The sequence below is a fragment of the Polypterus senegalus genome, chromosome 4 (assembly GCF_016835505.1).
Source record: "Polypterus senegalus isolate Bchr_013 chromosome 4, ASM1683550v1, whole genome shotgun sequence".
In the NCBI taxonomy this organism is placed as follows: Eukaryota; Metazoa; Chordata; class Cladistia; order Polypteriformes; family Polypteridae; genus Polypterus; species Polypterus senegalus.
This window is the reverse complement of record NC_053157.1, coordinates 180,446,320-180,464,003: the sequence shown is the minus strand read 5'-3', so window position 1 is coordinate 180,464,003 and position 17,684 is coordinate 180,446,320. Positions and strand designations below refer to the sequence as shown.

At 36.4% G+C, this 17,684-nt stretch overlaps 1 protein-coding gene across 2 annotated transcripts in view; it reads left to right on the top strand.

Moving 5' to 3' along the window:
• Window positions 1–308: 308 nt before the first annotated feature.
• Window positions 309–17,684, top strand: part of hspa4l (heat shock protein 4 like) — a 96,140-nt gene continuing 78,764 nt past the window's right edge. For both annotated transcript variants that reach the window (XM_039751716.1, XM_039751715.1), the window contains exon 1: window positions 309–637. In XM_039751716.1, the coding sequence (XP_039607650.1) occupies window positions 531–637 (107 nt within the window). In that variant the 5' untranslated portion in view covers window positions 309–530. The remainder of the gene's footprint in view (window positions 638–17,684) is intronic.

The following is a 17,684-nucleotide window of genomic DNA, read 5'->3' as shown; positions in this document are numbered from 1 at the left end:
AACATCCTCAGATATTTCTGCAGTGTAAAGCTATAATGTGAAAAACGCCGTCCTCATAACGTGTTAACTGCCGCTGTGTCTCAGTGTGCCTTTAAAATAACGATGGCTTTGGAACTTCAAGTCCCTTCCAACATTGCTGCAGCGTACCTCATACCTTCTAGATCTTTCCGCCGTGGCCTAATATTATAGCCAATCGAAAGAGACGCAGGTGTGCGGACTACCAACTGAAACACTGGAAAGTACGGGGCGGGCTTCATGTGTAGCGTGCGAACGTTTAACGCGCTAGTGCGCATGCTTGGTGTGTATTGCTTAGCCGGTGACCGCAGTAGGGTCGAGAAACTTCTGTTGATCTCTCCCTCTCTGGAGGTGAATGGTTTGAGCGTAGGCAGTTACGTAACAAGGCTCTTACTTCACAGAGCCGGCATTCTGAAGAACTTCGTGTCAGCAGTAGGACGAAAGGAGACTCGTTTTCTGTTTATTTTATATAGAATATATAGAGCTAGGATTAAAACCGCCGGAATATACCAGTCATGTCAGTAGTAGGGATCGATGTGGGTTTTCAGAACTGCTACGTAGCGGTGGCAAGGAGCGGAGGCATTGAGACCATCGCTAACGAATACAGCGACAGATGCACACCGTGAGTATCCATCGGCTCCTCTTCCAAGGGCTATTTGTCTGTTTTGATCGAAGAATGAAAGAATCCGAATATTTTGAAAGAAGGTGCCTGAAGAGATGGTAATTTTAAATTGCCAATGTGTATTTCACATAAGGTTGATGCAGGGTAGAGTAAAAACAATGGCTTATATCGGAACGTTATCATTTATGTGAATGAGCGGCCTTTGCAGTGCTGTTGCAATCTCTTGTGATGTGATCTATAACCGGCTCATTCAATGTAGCGCGTTTCATTCATTCATTCATTCAAAGTCATGACGCCCACACTGCTTTCATCTTACCTACTTTTGGAAACTTGATCTATTTTTGTGTGTGTTCCGAAACAGAAAGGAGAGTACTGCATCTCCGTTAATTCTAAACATCGTTTGGAGGGCGGTTGGCGAATAATTTGCTATAGGTTGCAGTCTGGCAACTGTGCCAGATGCTTTGTCATTGATAGAAGGGATGACAGGGCAACTTCGGTCAATAAATATACAACTGAAGGAAACATTATTCTAAAAGGTATTTTATTTAATGCTCGTGCCAAGTGAACAAAATAATGGAATATATATTCTTCTTTCCCGTTTTACATGGAATTTACCTTTTTATTTAAGCATTTCAGAAAATCTCTGATTTCCCAGTGAGTCAACTTTTAAGCATTGCTTTAAAGTGACATTTGCTATAAGAAGTATTATAAATATTAACGATTAATTTACCTTTGGTCGCCCCTGCGGCACCTTGAATTGCTTTTTAAGTTCCCCAGCCTTAAAGTTCATATTCTTTTTTGCCATATAGATTATTTGTAACTACATGTAGTTAGTTTGATCTTCTCATGTTAGCACGAGTTTGCTCAGGTACTTTGGTTTCTTCCCATGTCTCGCAGATGGGTATTTTTAATGGGTGAGTGGAAATTGACCTGGGAGGTGTATATATGGGGGCTGTCCGAGGGAATGATCATCCTATTTTAAGGTTGGTTCTTGGGTTGTGCATAAATATCTGTATAGTCTTTCAACCCTTTACAACCCCAAAAGTAGATAGATATATAGATTGATAGTAATTGGATTTTTTACTATTAGGAACCAACATAGTGCATCGTTGTGCATTTGCACTCCTATTAGGCCATTCTAATGCCACAGTTTTACCTTCCTTAACACAAGCAAGTGGATGGAATGATTGTCCTTGAGGAAACTTAACCCAGGAAGAAATATTTAAGTGCTGTACCAATGTTATTACAGGAAAGTATTCAAATCAGGTCCAAGAGTCGTTAAACAACAAAGCTGCCTGCAACACCTTCTGGCTGCCTATTTATTTAATAAATGGCATTTTATAGAGAGCACCATCACTTGGCACTTTGTAAATATTCAGCACTAGGAGACACAGTTCTAGGAGAGTTTTTTTTTTTTTTAGCTCCTACCACTATCATTTGCTTTATGGAGTTTTACTGTGGCGGTGTAGTTTTTTTTTCCCTAGTAGCCTGTTTTTTCACCCTTTCCTACAGATTCTGAGCATTGTTTGATTTACAGCTTGGCCCTTTTTGAATGAGGGTGACTTTGGGTATGAACGTACTCTGGGATGGACATGCCTTATCCATTTCTGGTTATTCTTGCACCAAATACTACTTGGACTGCTCTGAATTGGACAGAAAATGGTGGGTGAATGTTTTCACAGAACAACCTTATGGATGATTTGCAATCATCCATTTTAGAAAACATTAAGTGGTCAAAAAGAATAAAAAGGTTAATGAAGATAATGCTTTGTGGTGTTTACATATACATGTGTAAATCCTATGTTTCTCTACTCCCTTGCATTCAAATCCTCATATGACAGGTGCACTGGGAAGCTGAAATGACATTTGATAGTACATATTTTTAATATTTTTTTGCTCTATGGTGATTTGAGTAAAATCTAAATTTTTAAAATGTGTACAGTGCAGTATGTGCAAGTTACAGCCAGGTTTCATATTGTACTGTTTATGTGAACTGATGATGCTGGAGAACACCAAAAAGCCTGCTGCCATTCAAATATCCTTTGTCATACAAAAATGTGTATTCTTTGAACTAGAACGTTTAATGATATAGTGTAGTTGTGAAAATGAATATTTTATATGTCTAAAAGATATCTATGACAAAGGGTTTATTGAAATTGAAAGTATCAGCACAGTAACAGTAGCTTTAAAGCCATAGAGTTGCAGTGGCCCAGCATAATGTTCCAAACATATAACAAAGGGTTTTGGTTTGTAAATAGGATATGACCATGATAAACCTAACCTGACTGCTTCTTTGCAAAAGTTGTAGTAACCATGTTTATTTGAGTAAAACGCAATATCAGTTTGGGTTTAATTAGCAGCATTGATGAACATTGATGAAACTGGCAGAAAGCAAGACCATACATAAATAACTTGGTTTGGGGAGACAACTAAACAAGGACATATTCAAACAGGCATCAAAATAATTGTATGAGAAACAATGAGTATATAAGTAACACTTAAAACCTTTGAATGTATAGGAGAAATATAAAGATCTGTACTTTGTGATCATGTTTCCATAATTAGATGGTATTTTGTTTATTTTGAAGGACATTAATAAAGTAGCACTGTCCGAAGTAGAACACAGCAAATCATTTGAGTAGGATCTAAGCTCTTTCACAGAGTAATCCTATTAACTTACTTTCCTATGGCTTCTTCAGTTTTCAATGTCCAAATGTAAATTGGGCATTGCAGAAGATGAAAACTTGGGACACATTAAGGAAACAGGAAATCTATCTTACATTTTTTTTTTTTTTTTAAAGAAAGTGACCATAATAGAAGTTAAATTATTTTAAGTGGCAAATGGCACTTGAACGCATACTGTATATGTATGTATATATATATATATATATATATATATATATATATATATATATAGAGAGAGAGAGAGAGAGAGAGAGAGAGAGAGAGAGAGAGATTTATACAAATAATGTATGCATGTGATATGTATATGTGTGTGTAAAAACAGAGAGAGAGAGAGTGTGTGCTATATGAATCGTCTAGCTTGGATAACGAAAGGCCAGAGTGGTTCCACGTTTTTGATTCAAACAATCTGATAATTGAAATACAATTCTTGCTGCCAATAAAATAATGTCTTAAATAATAATGGTGGTTTCCTGAGAACAGAATTAAAAGTATTTTGTGCACTAAAACAGATTACTGCATGGTACTACTTGGCTTTTTTCTTAATTTGTTTCAATGGTATACCCTATTTTTTTTAGAAAACGTAACATGCATTAAGTAGTCTTGATTACTTTTTAAAGTAACCTAATGCTATACTTATTTTATTGAAGTAGAAATACCTTCACTATTATTATCCCAACTATACTGGGTGTAAATTAAGTAGTAAATGTACCAGTATGCCGTTCCTTTGCAGGGTTTAATCACAGAACCAAGCAGAAGAGTGCTGCATGCAATCTGTTAAAAGAAACAAATCAGTGAAGTGTAAGTTTAATTTTCATCCAGGTATTTGCCAGCTTTAATACTGCAAGTCATCAGTGGCTCGGGTCAAACATGTAAAAAGGGACCAAACATGATCTAGTACAAAGCACACAAAGGATTACACATATTTACAAAAGACAGAAAAATTAACATGTTTGGCTTAGGATTTAATATCAAATGGCTAGTGAAATGTGCAGTTTTTCACACAGAAGAAGAAGAAGAGGTAATTCAAAAGTAACAACTGCTTGTAATGCATTACATTTTACTATACTGTAGTTAACTATATAACGTACAGTATTTAGTTATTTTTTTGTAATTAATGAATAATGTAATTCTGTTACTTTTAAGAGTAACATTCCCCACACTGCCCAGAACCCACAGGTTCCAAACTTATTTTCAGGTTCACAGGCTCCAATATTATTTCCAGATTCATAGTGGTCATTAATGATGTTTAATCTTTTTTTAGGGCACCCCATTGACATAAGAGTTTTTTGGCAAATGAGAACTCAGTAAGGGGACTCGTGAATGTAAATGGGTTTTTTTTTAATTAGATAAACTTTATTAATTCTAACTGGGAAATTAAGATGCACACAGCAGCAGAAGCATAAAAACAAAGGTACAGACTCACAGAAAAAATACAACCAATCATATAGATTTGGGGTTCTCAAACTCTGTCCTGGGGACCCACTGAGGGTGCAGGTTTTTATTCCAACCAGATTCGTAGTCAGTAACAACACCTGATAATTCTGATCTCATTTAATTAGCTGGAGTTCTTTTTCTCTTATTCTACATTCAGAAATGCACAGGGGCATGACTTTTACATTTATAAGACATTAGCCTTCCCCCGTGACTCGACCCATGTAGTATTGAAACAGGACAAACTTTAAAATTCAATAAACAAACATGTATCGCTATCTAAGCGGAGGCAAGGTACACCAACTTGAACAGAGGCTGGTGCATGAGTGAGGAGGGCCCTGCCCAGCTCCCCTCTCCCGACGTCACACTTCCCCCTCCCCTCGGACCACAGCTTCTGTCTCAAAATAGCAAGATTATATCACTCCAGGAAGCGAACAAGGACTCTTAGCACGATGAGAGAAGTCCCAAAATCAACTGAAATGTTCATGTAAATTAAATTTTTATCCGTTAAGTAGTTCTCTCGTTCGCTAGTTAAGTGGAGGTAAGGTACACGTCCTGAGGCTGGTGCGTAAATGAGGAGGGCCCCGCCCCACTCTCCTCAGCCTGCTGCATCTCTATCAGATTCGTGCAAATACATCTGTACCACAAGCGAACTATGATACTTGTGATGAGAGAAGTTGCAAAATCCACTGGAATGTTCAAGCAAATTATAGAAAAAACCCCAATCTAAAGCCATTAAGTGGTTCTTTCGTGAAAAGCAGACAGACAGACGTTGGATTTTAAATATATAGAGATTTAGAAATACTTCTACTTTTACTATAGATTTAAATGCTTAACTCTCTTTTGTTGATTTCATTATATTTTGCTCTTCATCTGTGCAGTGTTCCCCTTTCGTTGTATCTTATTAATGACAATTAAAAATGAGCAGAGCAAGCACCCAGGCAAACAACACTGAATGATCAAAGGCTGCAACTACTTTAGCAGCAGAACCACTAATTAGTAAATAACGGATTAATTAAACATTTAGAACACCTGGACAAGTAGAATGAAAATCAAGATGAAAATATTGTTAAAAAAGAAAGAAAATACATTATTCCCATATAACTGCTTGGTACATTAATTTATTTTTTTTTTTTACCAAAATTAGTTTTCTAATTTCTGTATTATTCCTAAAACACAGAAATTGGGAAAATAACAGTTTGCTTAATTAGCACAGGAGTCAAATTAAAAATAGAAGCTGGTTGGAACAAAAACCTGCAGCCAAAGGACTGAGTTTGGGAAGCACTGATATAGATGGATAAATAAATGCATACATAAATAAATATTATGCAGAAATTGTTTCCACCCCTGTCCAAATTGCATAATTTGTTGACACATGAATAAAAAAAATAGTAAATTTTTATAAAAATGTCAATGTACAGTTAGTCCATTTAACAAACTGGAAAAATATTCTTAAATAAAGTATGGGTAGTGTTTGCAAAAGTTTTTATACTCTTTCAGTTGTAAGGTCTCAGAGCTGGTTAGGTAGTTAGCCAGGTGTTCACTTGGTCAAGAACTGACATTAGGAGTTATCAGATAATGACAATTCCATAACCTAATACATTCTTTGACTCTTGAACATGGCGCTATACTTGACAACCATGGGTTCTTCTAAGCAACTGGCTGGAAAACTGGAAATAAACTTTAAAAGGTGCCAGCAAGGCAGGGTGAAGGCTAGAAAAAGATGTCGGCATGCTTCCATCTAGCAGTTTCCACAGTCTGCAACATCATTTAGCAATGGCAGTCAAGTGGAACCTTAGAGGTCAAGACACCAAGAACACTAACAGATAGAACAGCAAGTATACTGTGCAGGAAGGCAAAGCAAAACCTCCATATGACTGCAAGAGAACTTGCCACCTGTTAAGTATGGGGCTGCACCTATTATAAGGTTTAGTGGCATAGGAAACGTTGTGCAAGTACAGGGAGAAATGGATTCCATTAAGTACCAACAAATCTTTTAAAGAGTGTTTTAGGCAGTCTGTCAGGGAACTGAAAAAAGGATGGCTTCTGCAGCAAGACAGTGATCCAAACCACACATTGAAATCTTCTATTAGATTCCTTCAGAAACACAAAGTGAATGTTTGTAAGTGGCCCTCACAATCCTCAGACTTGAACATCATTGAAAATCTGAGGGTAGATCTTAAGTGTGCTGTGAATGCAAGACAGCCCATGGATATCTCATGCTTGGAAGGATATGCAAGGAAAAATATGAATTCAAACAATCAAAGCTGGATACCAAAAACATTTGCAAATCAACTTAGTAGGATGGTAAATCGTTTGCAAATATAACATTTACTCTTGCTCTCTTTTCAGTTCATCAAATAAACCAAAACTGTAAATTAAAATTTTCATAAAAATGCTATTGTTTTAAATTTCTGTCAGTGTTATATTTATTTTTTTCACTTTAAATGTCAGCAAAATATGTCATTTGTCCAGGGTTGTCAAAACTTTTGATGGAATTTATGTAAACCTAGTTCTGCAAGGTTCAGCATGATATTTTATTTTGGTTACCGCAAAAAGTTAATCATAGCAAATTTTAATTAACTATAGCAGACTGTTGGTATGTATGTGGTCAAGTCTCGCATGATATTTCTAGGTAAGGGGTTCTAAACTTTTTTTTCTTGGTGCACCACCTTCAAGAAATCTTTTGAAGTACTATCATATTTTAGGAATCCTTATTAGGCATAAGTAAAGGGACTGTTTCTTTCACCACCACCATCAAATCAAACCAATATTGCACTTGGAAATTTTAAGTAACTACAACTAATTAATTTTAAGTAATTTCAAACAGTTTTATTAGGGTTAGTTTTAGGGTTATGGTTATATTTTTTGAGCATGAGAAATACTTTTTATTTAATTATTTTGAAAGTAAGATCAGAAGTCCAGTCTGATGTGGAATAAAAATTAGAAAACCTAAAATGTCCATATTTGTAATTGCAAAATGTTACAGTTGAAAATGAATTCAGATCAAAAGAAGGAGAAAAAGAACTTTAAAGTTATAACATCATGCAAGTCAGTGTGAGTACTAAGCTAACTTCATGACTGTTCAGGTTACATCCATTTCTGTATTTTCTAAAGATGGATGTTAGTTACAGAACATTGTAGACCGTGTCTGAAACGGAGCTTCTTACTGTGGGTTAATATTAATGAACACTAAAATAAAGCATTTTTTACATTTATTTTTTGTTCCTTATTGTATGTTGTTCTGCATTAGTATACCAATTTATAAAGCTGCTCTAAAAGTGATGGTTGACCAAACAAGTTTGCCAAAATTAAAAGTATTGGTAATGTTGGTGGATTATACCTAAAAAAAAAAAAAACAAAACAGAGAGAAGAACAGAATGGTACACTGTTAAGACTGTTTGTACAGGTTGGTTGAAGGGGGTGAAAAAGAGACCACTTGCCTGTTAGTTTTCTCTTTTGCACAAAAACTCATTGGCCTTAGTGTAAGGTTCCCAGTAGTGTTTACCTCTGAGCTTATATGAGAAGTGGAAGATTTGAGATTGGTGTAGTTGGTGGACACGAAGATTAGAATGAGGCTTGTTGGGAGATACAAGAGTATAGCAAGATGGAGTGGTAGAGCATGAAGCATCGTGTTTGAGTTAGTATCTGGTTTGGATTGCTCTACAAGGTCCACTTTTTTCTCAAACCCTGGTGTGCGCAAGTTCTCTGCTCTTTTTTGCAAACTAGCGGCACCCAGCGTCAAAGCAGTGCTTTTGTTCCAGTATGGTTTCCCTTTCTTTTTTAGATCCACATCCCTGACGCAGCCTTATCATATACACTGAAATTAGCTGCATATTGTTTATTAGTTTAAGGCATCGGATTGTAATTAACCTGTAACAATATAATGGTCCACGGAATGGCCAAACTATTCCAAATACCATAGGTGCATTGTTACTCTCATTGCACCTTCTTCTTTCAGCTGCTCCTGTTAGGGGTTGCCACAGCGGATTATCTTTTTCCATATTACTCTCACTGCACCACTCGGAGTATTTATATTACTGTATCTGAGTGTGGAATCACAGCGCTACAGCAGCTATTCAGAAAGAGAATTATTGCTATACAGCATCAAGCACACGCTGCCCCAGCCATGCTGCCTATTTAAACTGCTCTCATGTGACAAATGCTTCAGAGCCTTTCCTATACTGACCTCGCGGTTCAGAAACAGTCAAGTGCTCCTTATAGAAATGTTTGTACTTGTAAGTACAATTACCTCACAGTAAACTTGCGATACAATTATAATATTGCACAACCTGAGCCACTTTATAAAGCGCGTAGTTACATATGATGACGATATCGCTTTTAAGATGAAATGTAGCAAAATATGTTTATTATATTATACAGATACAGTTTTACCTTAATTTAAATTATCTATATTGTTAATAATTAAACATGTGAGGACACAGTGTTGCAGCGCTAGCATGGAGCTGGCGCTCCGTTCACGGATTGTTCCTGCCTCTTGTTGTTTTCTTGCTGGGGTTGGCGTGGATAGATGGATAGAATAATTAAACATGTACTACTAAGATATTTCAATGTTCCTTAAATGTTTTGAAGAATCGGCGTTCTTAGCTTACAGATGGCTTAATGTCTATTACAGAGCTGATTGTGTGGCGATTGGATATTTGGAGAAAGAAAAGGAAGGACAGGAATTGGGGGTTAGTATGTTTGAAAGAGACAATGCTGCTGCAATAAATTATTTCATCGAAGGTCGCGCACGGCGCACCAAGCATCTTGCATGAGGCAGGAACAATCACTGTGCCACCGTGTTCCCGTGTTTAATACATGCTTTAATTCCTACCATCATGAAAATGATATCAAGTATACATCTCAGTATTTAAATTATTCAGAGAACAATATCTGTATCTGTAATAGATTCTGTGTCCTGTAGGGGGAAGAGAAACCCTGTTTAAGAAGCACGTAGTGATTCACACACACAGAGCAAATAGAACACATACATAACAAAGCATTTAAGGTGCTACTTTAGTTACGATGGGATTTGAGAAACTAGTAAATTAAATGATTTTAAGATGAAGTTTATGATGATTTACTTTTTTTTTTAATTATTTTTATTTTATTAATTTTATTGGAATCCATACAAAGCAATCAAGTTTTTACAAATAGAAAAATTAAGAACAGATCGATCCCCACCCCTGAGAGAGAGAGCAAGCTAAACGGCGTAAAATTTAAGGCTTGTAAACATACCTAAATTAATAAATTCTCTGTGCTTCATGAACTTATTTTAAAATATTACTGATTAGATCCTGCCATGTTTTGAAAAAAGCCTGTACAGATCCTCTGAGTATTTGATTTTTTCCAATTTCAAATAGTATAACACATCCGTTTCCCACTGACTTAAAAGAGGAGAGTTTGGGTTCTTCCAGTTTATCAGAATAAGTCTGCATGCCAAAAGTGTTGTGAATGCAATCACAATTTGTTTGTCTTTCTCCACTTTAAGCCCCTCTGGAAGAACCCCAAACACAGCTGTTAATGGGTGAGGAGGGATTGTAAGTCCAAGGCTGTCTGAGAGGTAATTAAAAATTTTTGTCCAGAATAATGTTAATTTGGTGCAGGCCCAGAAAATGTGACCCAGTGGGGCTGGAACTTGGTTGCAACGTTCACAGGTTGGATCATGCCCTGGAAACATTTTGGAGAGTTTTAGTCGAGACAGATGTGCTTGATATATAATTTTGAGTTGTATAATTGTATGCTTTGCGCATATGGAGCTCGAGTGAATTCTCTGCATTGCTACTTTCCACTCCTTTTCTGGTATATTAATTGAGAGATCTTTTTCCCAGTGTCCTCTTGGATCTTTGAAAGGGAGGGATTGTAAAATGATTTTATATATTGTATATATGGAGTCTAAGTCCTTAAGATTGAGCAATATTTTTTCCAGCATGGATGAGGGTGCAAGATGAGGAAAATCTGGAAGGTTCTGTTGTTCTGATGATTTACTTTAATGATAAAATAAACTACGTGATTAAAGTGGAAATTTTGAGATTAAAGTTGACATTTCAAGCTTTTTCCCCACTGTGTCCCTATTTATTTTTCCTTTTCTCTGTACCCTAATAAGCTTTCATATGACACTCAGATGGTGGGCTATGACTCTCCTTTTCACAGCAACTTTGATATCTGACAACTTCTTTTTTTATTTTGGGCATTGTACGCCTTTGTGAACTTGAGCTTTTGAATTTCTCCGACACACTGTCACTCAGTCTACTTCCTTTTGTTGTTTTATACCACTGTTTAAACCAACAAATAGTAAATTTTTCCTTGCTTCCAAAAATAGTACAGTTTTCCTTACCTCCACTTGATATTCACTGAAATTCTTCTATTTACCCCCGTGCCTTTTCCATTGCATTTTCACAGAATGCCTAGCTTAAGGGCTATTTATATTGATTTGCATATTCAAAGAGGTGTAATTCTGGGAGGTCTTTGGGGAGTGGCAGCAGGCACATGCACGTGCATTACCTTTCACGCAGACCGGGATTTATGGAGCGGAAGAACATGAAAGTTGGCGAACGCACAGATTTATGCATCTGGATTTTTTTGTGCGTACGAACAATTACGCTTTTGTCCATACGCCATGTTTTAGTGTGAATTGTAAGCACACCGTTATGCATGAGGCCCCAGGAGTTTCAAAATCATAGTTCTAAATCCAAACCTTGTTGAAGGCCCAGACAATCATAAGTGCCTTCATTTTGGAGAATCGATGACCATCGTCAGAGTTGGTGAAGAAGGGGTAATCAAGGACAATCGTTGGGGCAATATTAAATACTTAATCAACCCACCGCAGCCCACAAACCAATATCGACCTTTTACCATCAAATAAAACACTAACTTGTGACCCTTTAAGAAACCCTGTTCTTCATGGTACAGATCCATTGTTAAAAAGGTCTTAATGCATTAGAACATTCATATTGAGAATGACGGGTTTAGATAATATATAGACAAACTACTGTACAGGCTCTTATCTCGTGGGTGAGGATTCATTTTTCATTTTATAGTTAGTGAATCTGAACTTTTTGGCAAGTATTGGGGTTTAGTTGTGTTTCCTTTTTTTTGTTTCCATTTTATACAAGTGATTTAATGCAGTATAGCTCAATGGTTTCAGTTTACTAAATCGATTTTTATCAGTGTGGTCTCCTCATCCAGAAACCTGATGGATGATTAAAAATTCTGCATTGTTACACAGTGATATGCAAACAACAACATTTATTTATATAGCACATTTTCATACAAATAATGTAGTTCAAAGTGCTTTACGTGATAAAGAAAGAGAAAAAACACAAAGTAAGAAATAAAATTGGAGAACACTAATTAACCATTAGTTAACCACCCAGCCCCCTCTAGGCATTCTACCTAACATAAATGATCAGTCCTCATTGTATTCAGAATTCTCATGGAAGGACTTGATGATGACAGTCATGTCTAAGTAAATTAATACCTTAGGGAAGCTTTCGAAAGATTAACTTTAATTCATCAATTTGTCATTATTAGGATGCAATTAAGAGCAAACTCCTAATACAAAAATGCCAAACATATGACTATTTCTGAATTTCTTAAGAATGTAAATTCCACACTTTTTTCTTTTCTAAATGAATGAAATAAGTGAATGAAAATTAAGGTAATTATATATTTGAAAAATTCAAGCTGTTTTTTGAATCTAGTTGAAACAAAAACCTGCAGCCATAGGGGGTCATTGGGACTTGTGTTGGAAATTGCAGTCTTAATAGGTAAATATGGTGTGATATGAACATTTTCTAAAAATGGCAATCGGTACCATCTGTATTGAAGCAATATATTAAATAGCCTCCCCAGTCATGTGCTTTCTTACCATGTTTTGAAGTGAAAGATAGATAGACTAAGACCTTATTAATCCTAAAGGAAGTTGCAAAAAATGCAACATTAATCATACAGCCATCACTACATCTTTCTCATCCAAAGAAAATTGAGAAGGATTTGATAAATCAACATTGCATAACATTGAGCGTCTAGTTGCCCCCTTTTTTTCCCCCCATAAAGTAGCCAGCCAATATCGAATGCATTAATTAGCTACCTTTTCTGGAACATACTGAACATAGTAGCAGTTCACTGTCAGAGCCCATTTTCTATGATTGTTAATAATACCTAGGGCAATACTGGGAGAATAGCAGGCACCGACTTTACCTTTAGTAATTCAGTCCGCAGTAGCTGTATAAGGCACGTTCTAGGATATTTTGTCTACTTATTATGCAAAGGTAAATTTTAATTTCCTCTCGCAGTTATGATGTATCTAGAGTGAGTGTGCCCAGCAGAGTTTGTTCTGTTTTGCGAGAGGGTCTCAAAGGCATTGTTATATTAGATGTATTTCAGTGTCAGAGTAATGAAAATATGTTGTGTTATATGATTACTGTGGGCACATAGGGTGTTTGTAAAAGAACATTTTGATTTTCCTGATTGTGCATTTATAGAGTACAAATAATGTTTACATTTTAGAGATGAAAATCTAAACAACTATTACAAATTTCCATAATCTGTACGGTTTAAGAACAAAAATAAATTTTATGTAGAACTTGTATGCTTTGAAATGTAAAACAACAACTACTGTTAATCTCTTATGCTCACACACCATCTTATATTTACCAGCAGATGTGTACATAAATGAATATGCAATCTGAAATACATTTTGGGTTATTCTGTTAATTGTTTCAAAAGTCTAAATATTTAGAATCAGAAATAAGTTTTAACAATTATTTTTGACATTTGGCATACATATGTTCAGTGACGTGTTTTTGTTAAAATAGCAGAGATCATGTCAAGGCTGGGTATTGGCAAATATTTACAGATGATTCTGATTCTCCAGGTTTTGATATGTTTTTGAGTAGAGCTGTTAGATACATGTATTTCTTTGAGAATTAATTATGTAACCTGTTTAGTCTACCAGTAAGTTTAAATAATATACATTTCCATGTCATAAGGGATATAATATAAAATCAGACTGAAGTCTTATATCACTACATTTTGCAAGTTTAAACCAAAATACTCTGACTTTTAAAAAAAAAAAATAACTTTCTTAAAATACATAGAGCCTAAAATAAGTATCACTTTCTTCTTTTATAAAACACAAGTCTAAAAATGCAGGGGAAGCTCATTTGAAATTGCACTTCTAGGAGTGGCAGTTCTTTTTTTTAATTTTGGATTGCACTATGTGTGTTCTTGCTTCAGCTGCCTTTGTTGATTCAAAGTTTTGTTTGAATAGTTAATGCAAATTCAATTAATTTCGTACTCGCAGATTGACATACAAAGTTCATAGTTAAATGCATTTACAAACTTTACAAATTAATAACTGCATGATGTGTACACATAAAGATTCAGATGTATTTATTCTAACATTAAAACAAAGCAGTACAAAACAGATTAAGATAAATTGAACCTAACATTATATGTCCATGGCCTGCGGTGGGCTGTCGCCCTGCTCAGGGTTTGTTTCCTGCCTTGTGCCCTGTGTTGGCTGGGATTGGCTCCAGCAGACCCCCCATGACCCTGTAGTTAGGATATAGCAGGTTGGATAATGGATTGGTGGATGGATTGGATTATATGTCTATGAATTAAAGTTGAACTAAGGCCAATTAAGAATGGAGGAGTGATACGTCATGGTGACAGTTTATCTAATACTAAATTGATTTTGAGTAATATCTATGTGAACACTCACAAAATTATAATGGCCAGAAAATTTAATTGTGTTTTAAATCCAGACCTGGATAGATCCTCAGATACGACGATAACATCTAATACTGCAAAGATAATTACACAGTTTGTAACAGATCATAACTTATTTGACCAATAGAGGTTCTTAAATCCTAACCTAATAGCATACTCCTTCTACTCACTCATACATCATTGTTAATCAAGAATTGATTATTTCCTTATAGACAATTCTTTGCACACAATCAAATCCTGTAAGTACGATGCTATTGTTATCTCTGACCGTGCCCCTCTGTGTAGGAAGCAGTAATTTAAGCTCCATGAACGCTCTCGTAGCTGGCGTCTTAACTCTGTTATTAGCTGATGAGAACTGTACAGAATTCATATTGATGCAATTATTTTCTTGAGACAAATGCATCCATAGCAGTCTCAGCAGGTATACGGGAAAATATATGGGAAACATTGAAGGCATTTTGAAGAGGACAGATTATTTCATATCTTTCTCACAAAAAAAAACTGGAAACCAAGAAGGCATCTGAGCTAATCAGCGAAATTACCAGATCTACAATATGCCAAGCTCTCCAAATGAGGCACTCTTTTGGAAAAGACAGGTTGTGCAGTTACAATTTAACCACTTGACTACTAAAGAAACGGAACAGATTATCTTTAAATACTGGCATCATTATTATGAACATGAAGAAAACGCCAATAAGATCTTAGACCAAGAAATCCACAAGCAAGAAGTCTGTAATGAAATAACGGCAAATAACAACACAGAGATAAAATTATTGACCATAAAAATATAAATGACACATTTAGAAAATACTTTGTCCTTATATTCTTCTCCATTTAAAGAAGGTAGGACATCATCTAATGAGTTTCTTGATTCATTAGAGATACCACAGCTAGATACTGTTTAGTGCTGCAGAACTGGATAAACTGCTGACACTTTCAGAATTATTAAATGCTAAAAACTCACTTCAATGTGGATAAGCAGCTGTCCCTGATGGGTACCCTGTGGAATTTTATAAAAACAATTCTCAAATAAGTTAGTTCCTCTACTATTAACAATGTTTATAAAAGCTAAACACAAAAAAAAATCTATCTCAAACTTTTCACCTAAGAAGAACAAAAACCTACTACATTGTGCCTAAAACAGACCAATCTCTCTTTTGAATAAAGATTTTAAGGTACTTTCCAAAGTTCTAGCCAGAAGAATTGAGAAAGTGCTTTCTTCGGAAGTATCTGAAGACCAAACCGGACTTATTAAAGGCAGACAATTAACTTCTAACCTTCAATGTTTGTTTAATGAAATATACTGCTCAAAAAAATTTAAGGAACACTTTTTAATCAGAGTATAGCATCAAGTCAATGAAACTTCTAGGATTTTGATCTTGTCAGTTAAGTAGCAAAGGAGGTTGTTGATCAGTTTCAGTTGCTTTAGTGTTAATGAAACTAACAACCGGTGCACTAGTGGGGTAACAGTGAGACAACCCCCAAAACAGGAACGGTTTAACAGGTGGAGGCCACTGACATTTTTCCCTCCTTGTCTTTTCTGTTTTTTGACTAGTTTTGCATTTGGCTATGATCAGTGTCCCTACTGGCATGCCATTGCCAGAAAGTTTGCTGTGTCTCCCAGCACAGTCTCTAGGAGAGCTGGACAGGGACATAGAAGGTCCTTAACCCATCAGCAGGACCAGTATCTGCTCCTTTGGGCAAGGAGGAACAGGATGAACACTGCCAGAGCCCTACAAAATGACCTGGCAGGGCCTGAGTTTCCTCAAAAGCTTGCATATTGTAATCTTTTTAGTTAACCAATTAAAGGTGTCACTTTGCTTGACTTCTCACTGCATTCATAATTGCTAACACGGTACAATACCCAAGTACTACAAAGTGTTCCTTTAATTTTTTTGTGCAGTTTATATACACCCATTCTGTCTAATACCCCTGAGATCTCATTATCTTCAGATGCAGAAAAAGCATTCGATATGGTTGAATGGGATACCTATTCACCACATTACACAAATTTGGTTTCGGCCCAAACATACAGGTGCTGGTCATAAAATTAGAATATCATGACAAAGTTGATTTATTTCAGTAATTCCATTCAAAAAGTGAAACTTGTATATTCGATTCATTCATTACACACAGACTGATGTAATTTAAATGTATATTTCTTTTTATTTTGATGATTATAACTGACAACTAATGAAAGTCCCAAATTCAGCATCTCGGAAAATTAGAATATCAATTAAGACCAATGCAAAAAAAGAATTGTTAGAAATGTTGGCCAACTGAAAGGTATGAACATGAAAAGTATGAGCATGTACAGCACTCAATATTTAGTTAGGGCTCCTTTGGCCTGGATTACAGCAGCAATGTGGCGTGGCATGGAGTCGATCAGTCTGTGGCACTGCTCAGGTGTTATGAGAGCCTATGTTGCTCTGATAGTGGCCTTCAGCTCTTCTGAATTGTTGGGTATGGCGTATTGCATCTTCCTCTTCACAATACCCCATAGATTTTCTATGGGGTTAAGGTCAGGCGAGTTTGCTGGCCAATCAAGAACAGGGATACCATGGTCCTTAAGCCAGGTACTGGTAGCTTTGGCACTGTGTGCAGGTGCCAGGTCCTGTTGGAAAATGAAATCTGCATCCCCATAGTTCATCAGCAGCAGGAAGCATGAAGTGCGCTAAAACTTCCTGGTAGACGGCTGCGTTGACCTTGGACCTCAGAAAACACAATGGACCAACACCAGCAGATGACATGGCACCCCAAACCATCACTGACTGTGGAAACTTTACACTGGACCTCAAGCAACGTGGATTCTGTGCCTCTCCTCTCTTCCTCCAGACCCTGGGACCTTGATTTCCAAAGGAAATGCAAAATTTACTTTCATCAGAGAACATACCTTTGGACCACTCAGCAGCAGTCCAGTCCTTTTTGTCTTCAGCCCAGGCAAGATGCTTCTGACGTTGTCTCTTGTTCAAGAGTGGCTTGACACAAGGAATGCGACCGCTGAAACCCATGTCTTGCATATGTCTGTGCGTGGTGGTTCTTGAAGCACCGACTCCAGCTGCAGTCCACTCTTTGTGAATGGGTTTTGTTTCACAATCCTCTCCAGGGTTCAGTTATCCCTATTGCTTGTACACTTTTTTCTACCACATCTTGTCCTTCCATTCGCCTCTCTAGTAATGTGTTTGGACACAGA